At 38.5% G+C, this 17,212-nt stretch overlaps 1 protein-coding gene and 1 pseudogene across 6 annotated transcripts in view; both read right to left on the reverse strand.

Moving 5' to 3' along the window:
- AVL9 (AVL9 cell migration associated) overlaps positions 1-17,212 on the reverse strand; it is a 95,773-nt gene that overhangs the window by 23,047 nt on the left and 55,514 nt on the right. For all 6 annotated transcript variants that reach the window (XM_027769465.1, XM_027769463.1, XM_006171485.3 and 3 more), the window contains 4 exons: positions 15,000-15,069; positions 14,172-14,710; positions 5,593-5,727; positions 2,536-2,755 (listed from right to left, as the gene is read on the reverse strand). In XM_027769465.1, the coding sequence (XP_027625266.1) occupies positions 2,536-2,755; positions 5,593-5,727; positions 14,172-14,710; positions 15,000-15,069 (964 nt within the window). The remainder of the gene's footprint in view (positions 1-2,535; positions 2,756-5,592; positions 5,728-14,171; positions 14,711-14,999; positions 15,070-17,212) is intronic.
- Positions 6,672-8,710, reverse strand: LOC102482424 (cytochrome b5 type B pseudogene; annotated as a pseudogene).

Below are 17,212 nucleotides of genomic sequence, written 5' to 3' on the forward strand. Positions count from 1 at the left end.
CTCCCCCTTGCCGGGGACAGGCCGCCTGCAATAAAAAAAAAAAAAAAAAAAAAAAAAAAAAAAAAAAAAAAAACTGCTCCAAAAAAAAGAAGCTATGTGGCATTTGGCAAGTCACTTAATCACTCAGAACTTCATTTTCCTAACTGGAAAATAAGAGGGTTGAGCCAGATATTTTCCAAGGTTCCTTAAAACTCCAAAATATTTCCATGTCCTCCTTACCATTATGAGGATAGCATTATTTATGAAACAAAAACTATAGGTTTGACAGTGAGTAAACATACTTAATTTATACATATGGAGTAAACAATTTGGATATCTTTGTATCTTTTCACATCATTTTTCTATTGAAAAAAAAAAAAGGTCAGTTGATGGCATAGTGGATTGAGAAACATGCCAGGCATGTATACATTTGTGTCCCAATCCCAAAGCAAAGGAGAGATGCAGAGAAAAAACTGCAACAAGGCGATTATGCATGGGAAGATGCTTTCTTACTTTTTTTCTTTCTCTTTCCAGTGAACTCACATGCCATCTGGCAAAATTTTTTAAAAAAATTAAGAATGAATACATTAATTGGTTCTCTTAGCTACTACTTTCTCTTCTTCAGACTCTCTGCTTACTATTTGGTGCTTCTTTTTGGAGTTTCCCAAAATTTCACTGTTAAGAATAATTAACAATGGACAATCTTCTTCGTATCTAATGTTTAAAAGTTTTAGCTTTATCGATGCTGTGGGATAGGAAACCTTCAACGCAGAATGGTTCTTCCACTTGGAAGAATAGAATGGTTTGGAGAACTGATTCAAATGAGTACCATGTCATATATTTTTTTGCTTTAAAGGTAAACTATAAGAATATTTTGTTTGCTGAGAAAGTAAGAGGAGATATACAGTTCCAAATAGAGCATAAAAAAGTTCTTCTAAGAATATGTCCCGTAAGCAGTTATTTGGGCTTAAGAGAATGTGCCAGACTATTTGGGTTTAAGTTTCAGCTCAGCCTCTGACCAGATGGACAAGCAAGCTATTTAGCCTTTCTGTGCCTCATTTTTCTCTTCTGTAAAATGAGGATGACAAACCTCTAGGATCATAAGGTTAAAATGAATTATTACATGTCAAGTACTCAGAACAGGTCTTTGTACATATTAAGTGTTCAAAATATTGTTAGCTACTATTACTATTGAGCACTTACAGCCTCCTGGGAAAATATTTTAAAAAGAAAAATTACTCATGAAGCTACATGATGGTGGACATTAAGGTTTTCTAGATTACTGAATGATTTGAGGTGAGAGTTTAATTTTGTTGTCTTTGATAATTACATTTGTAGAGATGACAGACATTAAAAAATATTCCGTTAACAAATGAGGACTTGTTCCTTTGCTTTCCTTTACAAACAGAATCTGCTTGAAGCCTGGGTTTAAAACTTCACATCCACTATATGAAGAACTAACCTGGGAAGTGGTAGTGTTGATTTAAAAAGTTTACTGACAAAGTCCAGCTAGTGGTGTGGTGGTTAAGGCAACTGGATCACAGATGGCCAACTGCATGGTTCAAGTCCCAGCTCTAGTGGCTTGAAAACCAAACCAGGGGGAACCAGCAGTTAGTGTAATGGCTATGTTGCTGGACTCCCATGTAGTCGACCGCAGTTCGCGTCCTAGACCCGGTGGCTTAAAACTCACGCCGGACACATGTGTGTGCATGCCCAAGATCCCGAGAGGAGAATGGAGGAGAAGGGATTGCGGTGTGATCATCCCCCCTGGGGGTCGATTTCTCGCTTTCTGTCTGTCTCTGTCTGGCAAGCGCACGCGCCCTATAGTGAAAATCTCTCAAAAAAACAAAAAAAAACAAACACCAAACCAGGCATGTGTGTGTGCATGCCCAAAATCCTGAAAGGAGGAGGATAAAGAAACTGCAATGTGACTATCCCCCACAGAGAGTGCTTTCTCATTTTCTCTCTCTCTCTTACTCTCCAGTAAGCACACATGACCTCTAGCAAATTAAAAAAAAAATTTTTTTCTAAGGGAATTAAGATAGTTTTAATACACGAAGGAGTCGGTTTAACTGCCCTACTTTAATCATTTAATAATCATCTTTAATTGTTTAATAATATTTAGAATAGGGTATAAATGTGAAGGTTTAAACACTCAGAGTGTGATTTTTTAATTAATTATATATTTCTTTTTCCATATTATGTGATGTTTATAAATAGCTGCCAGATACAGATACAGACTTCCATATAGTGGAATACTGAGCAGCCATGTAAGGTGACAAACACCTGTATTTGCTGTCTTGATGAAGGGATTCAATTTTGTAAAAGGACCACCCAAAACACTGTAAATTCAAAATCTAAACTACAAGCATAGACAATGATCTGGGAGAATATGACATATTCAAAATGTTGAGAGTAGTTAGCTCTGTCTGAGGGAGTAACAGATAATTTTCTATAATAAATATGTATTTCTTATGCAATTCAAACCTTACAAGTGCTAAAAAATGAAAAATCTTAACAAATTAAAGTGGCTTTGTGCTCCACATGGTTTCTCACCTAACTGCAGTGTGGCAGCCAGCAGAGCATGGATATAGACTGCAAACTGGGCCCGGATCCATTCGTCACCTCCTTCCCAGCCTGTGCCATCCAGAAAGACATCATCCCGGTTCTCAGTCACGTGTCTCACTAGGTAATCTGCGAACCTTAGGTCTGCAGTGGTTGGGTTAAGCAGCTTCCTGAGTTCTGGATCATGGATCTGGATCAGAGCTTCTTCTACCTACAGGGTGCCCAGGTATAAAAGTCAGTTTGGGCATTCACAAAGATTTCCATGCCACACTGTATAGAATAACTACTGGGAAGTTGGAACTGGAAATAAAAAATATGAATTACAGCATTTTCAAAAGTTGAGCCTAGGGACCAGCAGTTGGCATAATGGCTACATTGCTGGACTCCCATGTAGTCAACTGCAGTTCAAGTACCGGACCCAGTGGCTTAAACTCACGCCAGGCATGTGTGTATACGTGCCCAAGATCCTGAGAGAAGAATGGAGAAGGGATTGCGGTGTGGCCATCCTCTAGGGGAGTGATTTCTCGCTGTCTCTCTTTCTTTCTGGCGAGAGCACACACCCTATAGCAAAAACCTCTAAAAAAAATTTAAAAAGCTGAGCCCAAGAAACAGGTTTTACACTGAAACTTTTTCTTTATCAATTTAAAAAAATGCTCATTTTCTGTTTGTAGAAAATACATGAATAATATAATTTCAAATTATAAAATTAATTCATGAAGGTTGTACTTTATTTTACAGACAGTTCTCATGATCCTCTTGCCTCAAAGTCCCATAGGTGTGTGCCACATACCTAGCTCCTTTGTTAACAGGATTTTGCCTACATTGTCAAAGCTACCCTTGAGTCTGTGACCCTCCAGCTTTAGTTTCCTAAGTAGCCAGGACACAGGTACATGCCATTACACCTGGCCTTTAGGATGGACTGGGAATCTAACTGGGACCTTCCATGTGGTACCAGCCTGTGGAGTGCAGTTTCTTAGCAGATTGTGCCACTACAGTTGGGCTAACTGCAAATATTATGAAAATATAGAAATTTGTATATATTAAACATCATTTTTATCTCATCACTAGAAATAAATGAATTTAACCAATAATAATTCCTTGCAATTTTTTATGTTGAGTACAAAGATATGTACAATACTTTTACTATATAATATTTGACACATAAAGAAATAGAGGTAACTTGCAAGTTTTTTTTTTTTTTTTTTTTGAGAGGTTTTCGCTATAGGGCGTGTGCACTCAAGAAATAGAGAGATAAACAGACAGACAGAAAGTGAAAAATCACCCCCCTGGGGGATGGCCACACAGCAATCCTGTCTCCTCCATTGTCTTCTAGGGATCTTGGGCATGCACACACACGTGCCCAACGTTAAGTTTAAGCCACCAGGTGCAGGACTCAAACCACAGTCCACTACATGGGAGTCCAGCGACATAGCCATTATGCCAACTGCTGGTCCCAGTAAGTTGGTTGAAACAAAAACCTATGAACCTGGCAACCAGCTTCAGAACTAGCATGTATCCAATAAAGATGAAGTACCTTTGTGCTCTTTCCACCCATATCCTTCTGTCTTGCTGGGTACTTTTTTTCTTTATAATTGGGATGATATAGCTTTGAATTCTCTATTTTTAATTTATTATATTGTAACACATTTTGGTACCTTCTGTCAGAAACTTATAAAAGTTCAGTGTGCCTGAACTATCTTTTCTCTTTTCTTCAGGCTTTTGTCTTAAAGTGTACTGTATGTGCTAGCCAAAAAGAGACAGAGAGGGAAAGTAAGAAATCACCCCTTAGGGGGATGGCCAAACTGCAATCCCTTCTCTGAGGATTTTAATCATGTATGCACACACACTGGGCTACCATGTGGGAGTCCAGCACCTTAACTACCATGTTTCCTGTTGGACCCACTATCTTTTAAAGATTTATTTATTTTTGACAATCAAATCAGAATTTTACATTATTTGATCTGTTAAATGTTTGTTTCTAAATTACTTCAATTGTGAAATTAAATAATTAAAATGTCTTATATTTGTCACGATGTATTTTTTTTTTCTATGCAAAACTATGTCAGGACTTTTCCAACAACCCAATACATTAATAAAGTATCACATATTTATTCTTAGCTTCCTTCTTGATTTCAGGAGCATATTAAACAGGCTAGGTGGATTTAAATTAAACAATAAACGCATTTTATTTAATTGTAAAATCATGGCAGGCCTGGAATGCCCAAGGTGAAAGCCTGGCTCACCCATTTACTAGCTGTTTAGTATTTATGCAAGTCTCTCTCTTCTTTGGCTTCCACAAGTATAAAATGTGGACAGTAACAGTACCAACTCCCACAGATGTTATAAGAATTAGATCAATTAACATACGTAAAGTACTCAGAATGCCTGGTATACAGTAACCAATTATTATTGGTGATGTTATTACACCTTCATAATTGCATTTAAGAAAGGAAAAAAGGAATAACTTTTTTCAGTTCTGTCTGTTATTCGTATATAGAAATGCTATCAATTTCTGTATATTGATTTTATATCCTGCAATTTTACTGTAATCAAGTATTACTTCCAGTAATTTTTCCATGTAGATCATTGGGTCTTCTTTGTATAATCATGTCATCTGTGAATAGAGACAGTTTCACCTCTTTTCCTATTCGAATGTCTTTTATTTTTTCCTCTTTTCTGAATTGTATGTCCCCACTTAATATATACTGAGTGTCTGCACTCTAAGACTGAAACTGATTAACTAAAGGTTGTACAAACACAAGAGATGGGTATGAATGCCAGATGTGGTGTGTGTGGAGGAGTGGGGCCTAAGGAAGGACATTTGGAAGAGGGACATGGAGGCAGAGAATTGATGGGATGGGGAGGTGTGGTATTAACTGTTGAAGATATTTTGATCAACTGGACTGGGGAGAAATGTTCACATATTGAAATGTTCACTTTGTAAGTTAAACAATGTGGTTGAATGTATATAATTTTTTAAATTAATTTTAAAAAGAAACAAACAAAGGAAGTAGCAGGGCCAAGCACACATACTCATACATGACGTACTTCCACAATGGCATCATTGAGGTGTTTCTGTTGTCGAAAAAGGATGTTAGTAGCTCCAGCAACAAATCCTCGAACAGTAACATCAGAGAGAAGGTGGTGCTGCTGCAATGCCATGTAAGGCAAACATAGATATCCCTATGAATTATAAAAATAATGAAAAATATTAGAAATGTAAAAGAATAGCTATCTCTCTTTTTAAGCCTCTAGAGCTAATGGCAAGAAAAGAAATTCTCATTACTCCCTGTCCTATCCCCAGAGTAGCTAATGTTTGACTCACTCAAGTAGTATTCCAGGGGAACCTCAGATAGTGACTGCAATAAATATAATTAATGACTAGCTAATCTCCATGAATGGTCAAATCTTGATCAGGTGACATAAAATGAAGGCTGTCTTGATTACTTTTTAAAAATATTTTATTTGGAAACCAGCAGTTAGCGTGATGGCTATGTCGCTGGACTCCCAGGTAGTCGACCGCGGTTCGTGTCCCGGACCCGGTGGCTTAAAACTCATGCCGGGCGCATGTGCGTGCGTGCCCAAGATCCCGAGAGGAGAATGGAGGAGAAGGGATTGCGGCGTGACCATCCCCCCTGGGGGGTGATTTCTCGCTTTCTGTCTCTATGTCTCTCTCTGTCTGTCTGGCGAGCGCACGCGCCCTACAGTGAAAATCTCTCCAAAAAAAAAAAATTTTATTTGACATGGCGTACATGCACTCACTGGAGAGAGAGCACTGCTGAGAATGACAGAGAAAAAGACATTTCTTTCTTTTTTTTTTGGGGGGGGGAGAGGTTTTTGCTATAGGGCGTGTGCACTCTCCAGAAAGACAGAGAGAGACAGAGAGCCAGAAAGCCAGAAATCACCTCCTGGGGGGATGGCCACACCGCAATCCCTTCTCCTCCATTCTCCTCTCAGGATCTTGTGCATGCCCACACATGCGTCCAGCATGAGATTAAGCCACCGGGTCCGGGACTCGAACCTCGGTCGACTACATGGGAATCCAGTGACAGCCATTACGCTAACTGCTAATCCCAAAGACATTTATTTCTTTAATGAGAGAGACAGAGACAGTGACAGAGACAGAGAGAGGTAGCCCTTTATGATATGATCTACCTCTAGCCTCAGGCAGCCTAGATCATGGGCACATGTGTGTGAACCTTGTGTGTGCAGAGGCTCTGAAATGCTAACCTGGGACCTTCCCACATGGGTCCAGTTGTATTACTGCTGTTCCACTGACTAGCAGAAAGAAAATTTTTTTAATTCTTTTTATTTCTTACATATAAAGTCATTTCCCCTGTCCCTTGAACTCTAAAAATCACATTTATTCCATTAGAGATTGAAATAACAAAAAGAAATATATTGATGTAACTTTTTTTTTCCCCCAGCGGTTTTTTTTTGTTTTCTTTTTTGTTTTTTTTTTTAAATTCTCAATGGAGAAACAGAACAAAATCGTAAGTTGGAGCCAGGGAGGTAAAAATACACATGAAATAGAAAACAGTCTCCCGTCACCATCTCCCACTTTCAAATACTATTTTTTATGGAAGTTATTTTACTGGGACAAACAGAAGATTAAGTTGAAGTCTCTTACTTTTATAAAACAGGGAATCAAATGTTTGCTTATCATTAAATAAAAAGCAGCAAAAATCCCTCCCCTATAAACATAATTCTACACTTATATCAATATTTTACCAATAAAAGATAGCTGGGAGAAGGGGAGAAAGAGCTGGCTAGAAACTGGTGCCAAATGAAAGTGCAAGTGTTAGTGCTTTTTCTGAACTCTTGCTGAAAGTAGCATTTTCCAGTATTTTTTAAAAAAATGATTACTCTGAATTCACCAGGGTTCTATGACCCCAATTCATCACTCTTTTCTTGTTTCTTCTTCCCACTGACAAGAAATACAAGGGAAGCACAATCTTGTTGAGCACAACCTGGGAAGAAATGGGGTTGGACTTCAGGATGGGAAGAGGGTGAAAAAGCTAGCTAGCTACCTACTACACTGGCTTGGGAGGTAGGAAATGACCACATCCTAGTTTTAACAAATATAAACAAGGAACAAAATCATTTGGCAGTTCCATTTTAAATAACAGCTATACACATTTACTTCATTGATTAAAGCCTTTATAATAAATAATAGAATTAAATCAGAATTTTAAAAAATTTTACTTGGAAAAAAGTGAAAAACAAAAACCTTCAAAACTAGAGTGTAGCCCTCTTAAGAATGTCAAATGTGCATTCAAAGTACTAGAAAGCAGGCAATTTTAACAAAAAGCAATGTCACTACAACATATGAACTGCAGTTATTAACAGAAAGTTCTAAAATGTAAAGATGCTCATGGAAACCAGCAGAGAGAGGATCCACTGGCAAGGATGCAGAACGGTAAGCAGGTACTTTGGAAATAAGGCTCAGAGATGAAGGACACTGATCCCAGATCTGAGGTGGACGTGTGGCCAACTATCTCGGCTCCATGGAGAAAAATACAACCAGTGAGATTCGAGGAGAGAGTGCTGCTGCAGCCCCAGGCAAGTCTAGTTTCCACTCCCAAGTAGATGCACCTTTGAGACTTCAGCAAGGTCTCCTCAGGACGATTTACTTTCCAATGTGTAGTAACGAAACAGGAAATCTAAGACAACACCACCAACGATGGGGAAAATCCAATAAAACCAGCAGCTTTCACACGAATTCTCTTTTGAAGGATCCCTGCTACCACCTTCAGGCTTAAGGTCACTCGGATGGACAACATCAATATAGTACTGCTTGAGCATTTCTCTGGCATCAGAAGAGTGGCCTACATCTTCAAAGCTTTCACTTGCATCTGCACCAACTTGTTCCAGTAGAACCTTTTCTCCACCAGGATGCTCGATGAGGAAGCGGGTGATATCGTAGATTCATCCGTGGATCACCAGCCATATTTCCTTTGAGGAGTTGTGCTTTGCCACCTCCTCCAACCTGTAGTAGGTGACAGAGGTCTTGAGTCCCTACCCTTTCCCACCGCTGCCACTAGCTTCCATTGCTGCCATTGTTCCTGAGATGCCAACTCGCCTCCACTATCTGGGTTTCTGCACCTAACTTTCTGGAAAAAGCCTGATGTAATTTCTTTTTTTAAAAAGAATTATTTATTTAATTTTATTTATTCATTCATTTATTTTTAATTTGACCAGAGACAGAGAGAGAGAGAGAGAGAGAGAGAGAGAGAGAAAGAACACCACCAGGTCCGCGACTCGCACGTGTTCAGCCATGTGGGAGTATCCAGCTCTTTAAACACACCAGCTGCTGGTCCCAAGCCTGATGTAACTTCTAATCAGAGTTCCATGTATGGCAAATCAACCAATTTTACTAAATAATGACTATCACCTTGTTACTGGAAAAGACAACGGAGAAAGCTGATTCATGAGGTTAAAACCAGTAAGAGGCCAGCCTGTGGCCTAGTGATTAAGGTTTCTGGATCCCACATGACTAATCACATGGTTTGAGTCTTGGATCTGGCGAAAACAGGCTGGGTACATGTGTGTGCACACCCCCAAAATCCTGATGGGAGGGAGAAATATAGAATGGATTGTGGTGTGACCATGCCTCATGGAGGGTGCTTTCTCTCTGTTCTCACTCTATGTCTCTCTCTAGTGTGCAGACATACCCTCTGGCAAAATTAAAACAGCAACAACAACAGCAAGAATATGAACTCTCAGGGCTCATCCTCTCTGGCCAGTCCTAATGTTCAGGCCAAGTGCTCTCTTCCAGTGTTAGTCGGTTGCAAAACAATTTTATAACAAGGTAGGAAAACATAAAATCAAGGGAAAATGGAAGAAAAGTCCTCACAATTATCTTTCTATGTCTAAAAACAGCTACAACTTCTACTCCTTCAACATTTCTTTGGGGGCCAGCAGGTAATGTTGTGGTTAAGGCACTGGTCTCCCACATGGCTGACAGCAGTTCAAGTCCCAGATATGGCAACTTCCTTTCTTACTTTCTCTCTCTTTGGTGAGCATACTTGCCCTATAGCAAATAAAAAAATAGTAACAATAATAAATACAATTAAATAAATAGTTATTTAAAAAATTTCTTCTCTCACTATAAAGTGTTGTAATAGCTAAAAGTATTAATATCATACAGGCACAGGCACAATTTCATTTTCTAACCTGCTACTTCTCCTTTTGGTCTTTCCCCCATTTCCTTCCCATCATCCTATGAGTAGCCTACCCCACACTTCCTCATCAGCATGCTCTTTCTTGGGTACCATTCCTAAACCAGTTCTTAGGAAAGGTTTAAGAATATTTCAGAACCTAGTGTCTACAGTACTTACACAGTAAGCCTTGTCTCTAAGACTGATATGAAAGGTGACATCCTCAAGCAAGTTCAAGTTCAGAGAGAAGACTGGAAAGCAAGAGAATTAGGGAATCTTTCAAAATAATTGTTCCATTATATAGAAATTTGTTTCCCTTTACTCATGTGCTAACTTCCGTACTTCAGCAATACTCCTCCGCAGGCATCCAGGCTTCTCACTGGTTTTTGAAATTACTTTTCAAGATGCTTTGCTAACCTAATTCCTTATGTACATGCATTTTTAAGTGTAAAGGCAATACTTCAGTTTTAAGAATATTTTATATTTCAAAGTTATTGACATTAAAGAATCGTTAAAAACTGTGATCAAAGAAATTAGATTTTAATCGGTATATAATGAAACATAAAGCCAAAAAGAAAAAAATCTTATTTGCCATAATAATGGTATAAGCCCATGATGTGTATGTATGTATGTGTGTGTGTGTGTGCGAACCGCAGTCAACTACATGGGAGTCCAGCGACATAGCCATTACACTAACTGCTGGTACAAACCCATGATATATTTAGTATTGGTATGAGACACACAAACGCAATACTTTGCTAAACACAGTTGATTGACAGGACACAAAATATATCTTTACATTGCATTGTTTAATTCAGCAATCTGACAGACAAAACCAACCCTCCCAGTTAATTTCCCTCCTGACAGGTCCATAATGATAAAAATTAAAGGGTGAGTGGGTGAAATAGTAACAGCTTTCAAAAAGTACAGGAAGTCTCTACACCTGGTTCAGAAAATATTCAATTTGGGACCAGCAGTTGGCGTAATGACTATGTCACTGGATTCCCATGTAGTCGACTGTGGTTCAAGTCCCAGACCTGGTGTCTTAAACTCAAACCAGGGGCGTGTGCGTGCATGCCGAAGATCCCAAGAGGAGAATGGAGGAAAAGGGAATGCAGCGTGGCCATCCCCCAGGGGGGATGATTTCTTGCTTTCTGTCTCTCTGTCCTTCTGGCGAGCACACGTACCCTATAGCAAAAACCTCTCAAAGAAAAGATTTGATTTGTGGCTTTTGATTGCACTCAGTAGTTTGAGTGATTTAAGTTTCTCTTCAGGTACTTAAATCCCAGTTTTAAGGAACTCTGCATTAGCTTAATCATGAAACCAGTTACAATAATTCCAGAATCTCCAGTGGATCTTAAAATGAACAAAGATAGCATTCTCTGTTAAATACAGACAAACACTGACTCTCAGCAAGTAATTTTTTGCCAAGCTGGATAAACCCAAAGAGGAGTTTAATGAAGAGTCTAACAGAGGAGGAAATACAATGTTCAAGTTAATACTACCATCTTTCTTTTCCATATGAGGGTTTACTTCCTGGATAAAAAGATGAATGGTATTTAGGGGAAAACATAATACTTTGTTCTAGTTACTGGAAAAGCTGTCTTTCTTTCATGGTAGACTACAAGAGTATGTATGGCATGAATTTAGAACCAGGAGTCAACAGTGGCATGGTGGTCATTGAGGTGCTGGACTCCCATGTGGCTGACTGTGGTTTAAGTCCCAAACATGGTGGCTTGCTTTCTCACTTTCTCTTCTCTTTCTCTGATCAAATTAAAAAAAAAATAAAAAAGAAAAGAAAAACCTGGTATGGTGCTTGACACATAAGAGGGAAATAAATACTTGTAGAATAAGGAATAAAATGGAATTTCATTTTTCTGCTCCATTTTGAAAAATAATTCACAAATAGCAGTAGAACAGTTTTTCCTGATAGGATGAAAAACAAAAATGTCTAAATAATTCAGTTTCTAGACTGTCTTGACATCAATGTAACTTTTGTCTATGGCACCATCTTAATGCAATGTATTACTGACATTAAGAAATGATATTCTGGGATCTGCTGATGGCCACAAGGTTACATTGCCAGACTCCTAGGTAGTCCACCATGGTTTGTGTACCAGACCCAGAGGCTTAAAACTCATGTTGGGCACGTATCCATGTACCCAAAATCACAAGAGAAAAATGGAGGAGACGGGGATGTAGTGTGGCCAACTCTGCTGTAGGGACTAATTTCTCACCACCTCTCTGTCTCTTCGATAGCTTTTCAAAATCTCTCTTAAAAAAATAAATAAGGGACCAGCAGTTGTCATAAAGGCTATGTCACTGGACTCCCATGTAGTAGACTGTGGTTCGAGTTCCAGACCCAGTGGCTTAAACTCACGCCGGGTGCATGTGAGTGTGTGCCCAAGATCCTGAAAGGAGAATGGAGGAGAAGGGATTACAGTGTGTTCATCCCCCCAGGGGATGATTTCTCACTTTCTGTCTCTGTTTCTCTCTGTCTTTCTGACAAGCGCACACGCACTATAGCAAAAACCTCTCCAAAAAATAGATAAATAAGTAAATAAATACATAAAAAATAAGGAAAGAAGAAAATGATATCCTGGGATTGGTCTCACAACCTGGTAGTTGAAGGAATTAGACTCCTCACTGTTGAACATGATACAAGTTTTGGCCCTGGACTCCCACATGGTAGGCTGCAGTTCAAGTCTTGGACCCAGCAGCTTGAAACAAACACCAGGTATGTGTGGGTGCATGCCCAAAATTCCGAGAGAATGGAGAAGGGATGGCGGTGTGACCATTCCCTGGAAGGTGATTTCTCATTTTCTTCTCTCTCTTTGGCTAGCACACACACATAATAGCAAAAACCTCACAAAAAATTTAATTAAAACTTAAAAAGAAAACGAATTAAAAATCAGCAGATATGGAGTCAGCAATTGTTATTACTGGGTCTGTTTTTTGCTTCTCATTTTTTTGTCAATTAAGCATACTTTTATTTGTTTTTTCTTTATCTTTTCCCCTCCCCTCCCTTCCATACTAAAATTTTTCTTCCCACATTTTATTGATTCACAAAAGATCTTAAACTACAGGACCAGCAGTTAGCGTAATGGCTATGTTGCTGGACTCCCATGTAGTCGACCACGGTTCAAGTCCCGGACCCAGTGGCTTAAAACTCACACCAGGCGCATGTGCGTGCGTGCCCAAGATCCCGAGAGCAGAATGGAGGAGAAGGGATTGTGGTGTGGCCATCCCCCCTGGGGCGTGATTTCTCGCTTTCTGTCTCTCTGTCTCTCTCTGTCTGGTGAGCACACGTGTCCTATGGCAAAAAAAACCTCTCAAAAAAAATAAATATATATAAGATCTTAAACTAAAAATATAGACAAAGCTAGAATCTAGTGACAAGTGCACTGTAATTTTCTTCTAAAACATTTTTTCTCTCTCCATTCCCCTTTTTACTAAAGAAAGGTATACATTATTTGCAAAAAAAATTAGGTTAATCTCAATTTAGTCTGTAATTTGCACAAAATCCCGTAAGAATTCAATTTCTGATGCAAGGCAATAGATACTATTGTATTATTGAACTTATGAAAATAGCCATTCTATCACAAAATAATGCTATTAAATATTTTCCAATTGCAAAGAAAATTTACTTAAAAATTTATTTATTTAATTCTATTTGTTATTTTTATTTTTTAATTTAACCAGAGAGAGAGAGAAAGGGAAAGGATAAAAGCAAACAGGGAACCCAGTGCCTTTAACCACCATGCCACCTCCCGGCAACCAGGTTTCTTTTGGAAAAAAAAGATAAATCAAGGAAGTCTAGTCTTGATTCTTGACTGTGCTTAATGAATGTATATTAAATGCTGTAGCCAAAAATCTACAATTTTTTTGATCTATTAAATCTAAAACTGATTTTCTTGAAATTAAAAAAAAAAAAGGAGATTTTGCTATAGGGTGTGTTGCACTCACTGGAACCATTATGCCATCTGCTAGTCCCAATAATTTTTTTTTTTAATTTGATGTTTTGTTTGTGCTTACCAAAGATCAAGAGAGGAAAGTGAGAAAGCAACCCCTCTCCCACTGGAGCTGGTCTCACCACAATCCCTTTAACCTCCACTTCTCCTTTTAGGATTTTGGGCATGCGTGCACATAACTGGCATGTTTCTCAAGCTACTGGGTCCAGGAATTGAACCTTGAAGTCAAGATTGAGATGTAGCTGCCTTAACCACTATAACACTGGCTAGCCCGCCACTAAGTTTTAAAACTCTTTCCAATCAAATTCCCCCTGAATTACTTCCCTATAGACTTACACTATGATCACAGATACCAAAACATAATATATTTGGTATGTATTTTACAGTTTTCAAGGAAAATTTTCATATCTGAAAATGTGTTCAACATCAAAAGTTAAATTCTAAAGGGCTTTTGTCATATTTTCTAAAGGGCTCAATAAAGGATATTATACTGTACCTTTGTGAAGATGGCCAGGGGCATGCCATACTGGTCCTCTTCCAGACCTGAAATGAGCCCTGGTATCAGGACCACTTGTCCTGTATTGGCTTGAGGTTGCACAGTAATTGGAGGACTGTCTGAGTGCACAGAATCCTTTGGAAGTAAGTTTTTACAATCTGACCCAACTTGTTCCCTTTCTTTCAAATTGGGGTCCTCTAAGATGCTAGGATCCAAGGTCTCCCAGTCGCTTTCTGAAGATTCTGGAGACGGACGAGATGGAGGTTTCAAATATTGATTGGTATCAGTGAGTTCCTGTTCTCTGCTCCTGGTAGCTTCTATGTGGAACAAAGGCTCTTCTGTTTTGATAGCAGTACCTCCTCCATGGTTTCCTGCCATGATTTTCTTGACAGTTCCCATGCTGGTATTTGAAATGTTAGAAACAGACCCAGAAACAAAATCGTCTGCAGAGGGATTACTTTCCTGAAGCCCAGTATCTTCAGACATACTCTTTCGGGGTCTATACTGAGAACTGTCATTGAGACCGTGTTCAATCATACCTAAAACATAAAGTATTAGAGAATAGCAAGGTTTATAATAAACAATACGGAAAAAAATAACACCTACAATATATTTTTTTTAAATAGTGGAAACGTCCTCTAAATATTTTAGTAAGTTATGCTTGCATATATTTTAATTAAAAAAAGAAAACCCAGACAAAATAAACCTCTTTTCAAAAATCCTATTAAAATAGAAATGCTAATCATCAAGAGCTTATCCCTAAAAACTCTTATTAAAAGTTCAAGGTCCAGTACTAGTTAAATAAAAGAAAGTGTATTGTTGTCTTACCAGGAAAAAGGGATAATACAGTCATCAGTGCGCCCACCAATTTATTCACTGGAGAAATATAAAAAAGAACCTGAAATGGATCCAATCAAAATTAAGTTAGAAAATCCATGAGATCATAGTGATACTAAGAAAATAGGGAAAGGGAAAGTTCTTTTTTTTTTTACATAAGATTAACAGTGTGTAAATGTATGTATAAGGGAACCAGCAGTTAGCGTAATGACTATGTGGCTAGACTCCCACATGGTCGACCGCGGTTCGTGTCCCGTACCCGGTGGCTTAAAACTCACACCGGGTGCGTGTGCGTGCGTGCCCAAGATCCTGAGAGGAGAATGGAGGAGAAGGGACTGCGGCGTGACCATCCCCCCTGGGGGGTGATTTCTCGCTTTCTGTCTCTATGTCTCTCTCTGTCTGTCTGGCGAGCGCACGCGCCATACAGTGAAAATCTCTCCAAAAAAAAAAAAAAGATAAATGTATGTATAATGATAGAAAATTATTTAGCATTCACCATGATAAAGGTCAAGAGTTCAAAGGAGAAGTTAAAATTACTATAAAATATTGTTGGGTAATTGGAGATTGAAAATGGTTCAAATTTAACATTCTACAGGTGGCAAACACCACCTTAACCAAATGATCAAACTTCACATGAACAATAAAAGAACAAATAGGTATGGGCCTCTTGAGAGCATATCCTGAGAAAGACATACCAGCACCTGTTCAGCATTATTGATAAAAAAAAAGTTTAATCTGAAACTAGTCACAAGGAAAACAGAAATCCAATCCTTAACACTAGTCTAGATTCTTTCAAAAGTACTAATATCAAAGATGCCAAATCAAACCAAAAAAAAAGAGGTTGTGGAACTATGTGAAATTAGAGACTAGCAGTACAATAAATTATCTTTGACTGGATCCCAGACTGAAAACAATAATCATCTATCAAGGACATTACGACATCTGGAAATGGACTGCATATTAGATATTGGATGTTCACTAAGTCAATGTTAAAGTATTTAGAGGTAAAGTACCATGCTGTCTACAAATTTCTTTTTTGATGTTGTTGCTTAGAGGGTGCATGTGCTCACAAGAGAAAGACAGAGATAGAGAGGAGGTGAGAGAAGAAAGTATTCCCCACGAAAATTGATCACACGGCAAACCCTTACCCATCTCCCCTTCTTTTGGTATTTTAGAAAAATATATAAATGTTTAAAGTTGGTATATACAGATTAAGGGTGTAAGGGTATTTCTTACATTATTCTGTCATTTTTTCAAAATAACAGGAAAAAAATTAAAATGATTCAGTTAAGATACTACACTAAATCTTGGGACCAGTAGGCGGCATAATGGTTATGTCACTGGACTCCCATGGAGTCAACCACAGTTGGAGTTCCAGACATGGTGTCTTAAAACTCACACCGGGTGCATGTGCATGCATGCCCAAGATCCCAAGAGGAGAATGGAGAATTCGCTGTGGCATAGCCATCCTGCCTAGGGGGTGATTTCTCGCTTTCTGTCTCTCTGTCTCTGTCTCTGTCTTACCAGTGAGTGCATGTGCCCTAAAGCAAAAATCTCTTAAAAAAAAAAAGATATTTCACTAAAATTAACAAACGCTGGCTAATATTAAATTAGTTTAAAAAAAATACACAGAAGTTTGACTAGGTTGGATTTTTTACCAAAAAACAATCATAGGTCATGTTTCAAAGAGTACCCATATAACAGTGAGAAGATGATGGTTACCAGCCCTACATTGCCTCAGGGAAGAACAGGAACTACTCTGCCATTCTTGAGGAAGCCAGATACCCAAGGATAGCTCACGCTGTAGAGCCCCACGGCACCATTCCTACAATGGCGGATCCGCACGAGACCCACCCTTGATCCAACGTTGAATGGAATCTATGATCCCTATTGTTGAAAACTTTAAACTTGTGGCCCTTCTCCCTTTACTTGCAGGTATCACATTTTCAATGGTTCCCCTGGAAGACAACTGTATATAGCAGAGATAGTGTAATGGGAGAGGGGGAAAGGGCAGAGGGTCAAAGATAGGATAAAAAACATATATGTATGTATACATTGTATGAAAGTAGAAATGGAATATTATTGATGATAACATGCTTGATTAAGTCACTATGTAGTTTGTCCTAGATGGGAAACTACATTTAGAATGTTGTGATGATGCTCAGGGAATGAGTGTTAGGTAATATAATATTAAAAAAAAAAAA

This window comes from Tupaia chinensis, unplaced genomic scaffold, assembly GCF_000334495.1.
Source record: "Tupaia chinensis unplaced genomic scaffold, TupChi_1.0 Scaffold149666_1, whole genome shotgun sequence".
Classification (NCBI taxonomy): domain Eukaryota; kingdom Metazoa; phylum Chordata; class Mammalia; order Scandentia; family Tupaiidae; genus Tupaia; species Tupaia belangeri.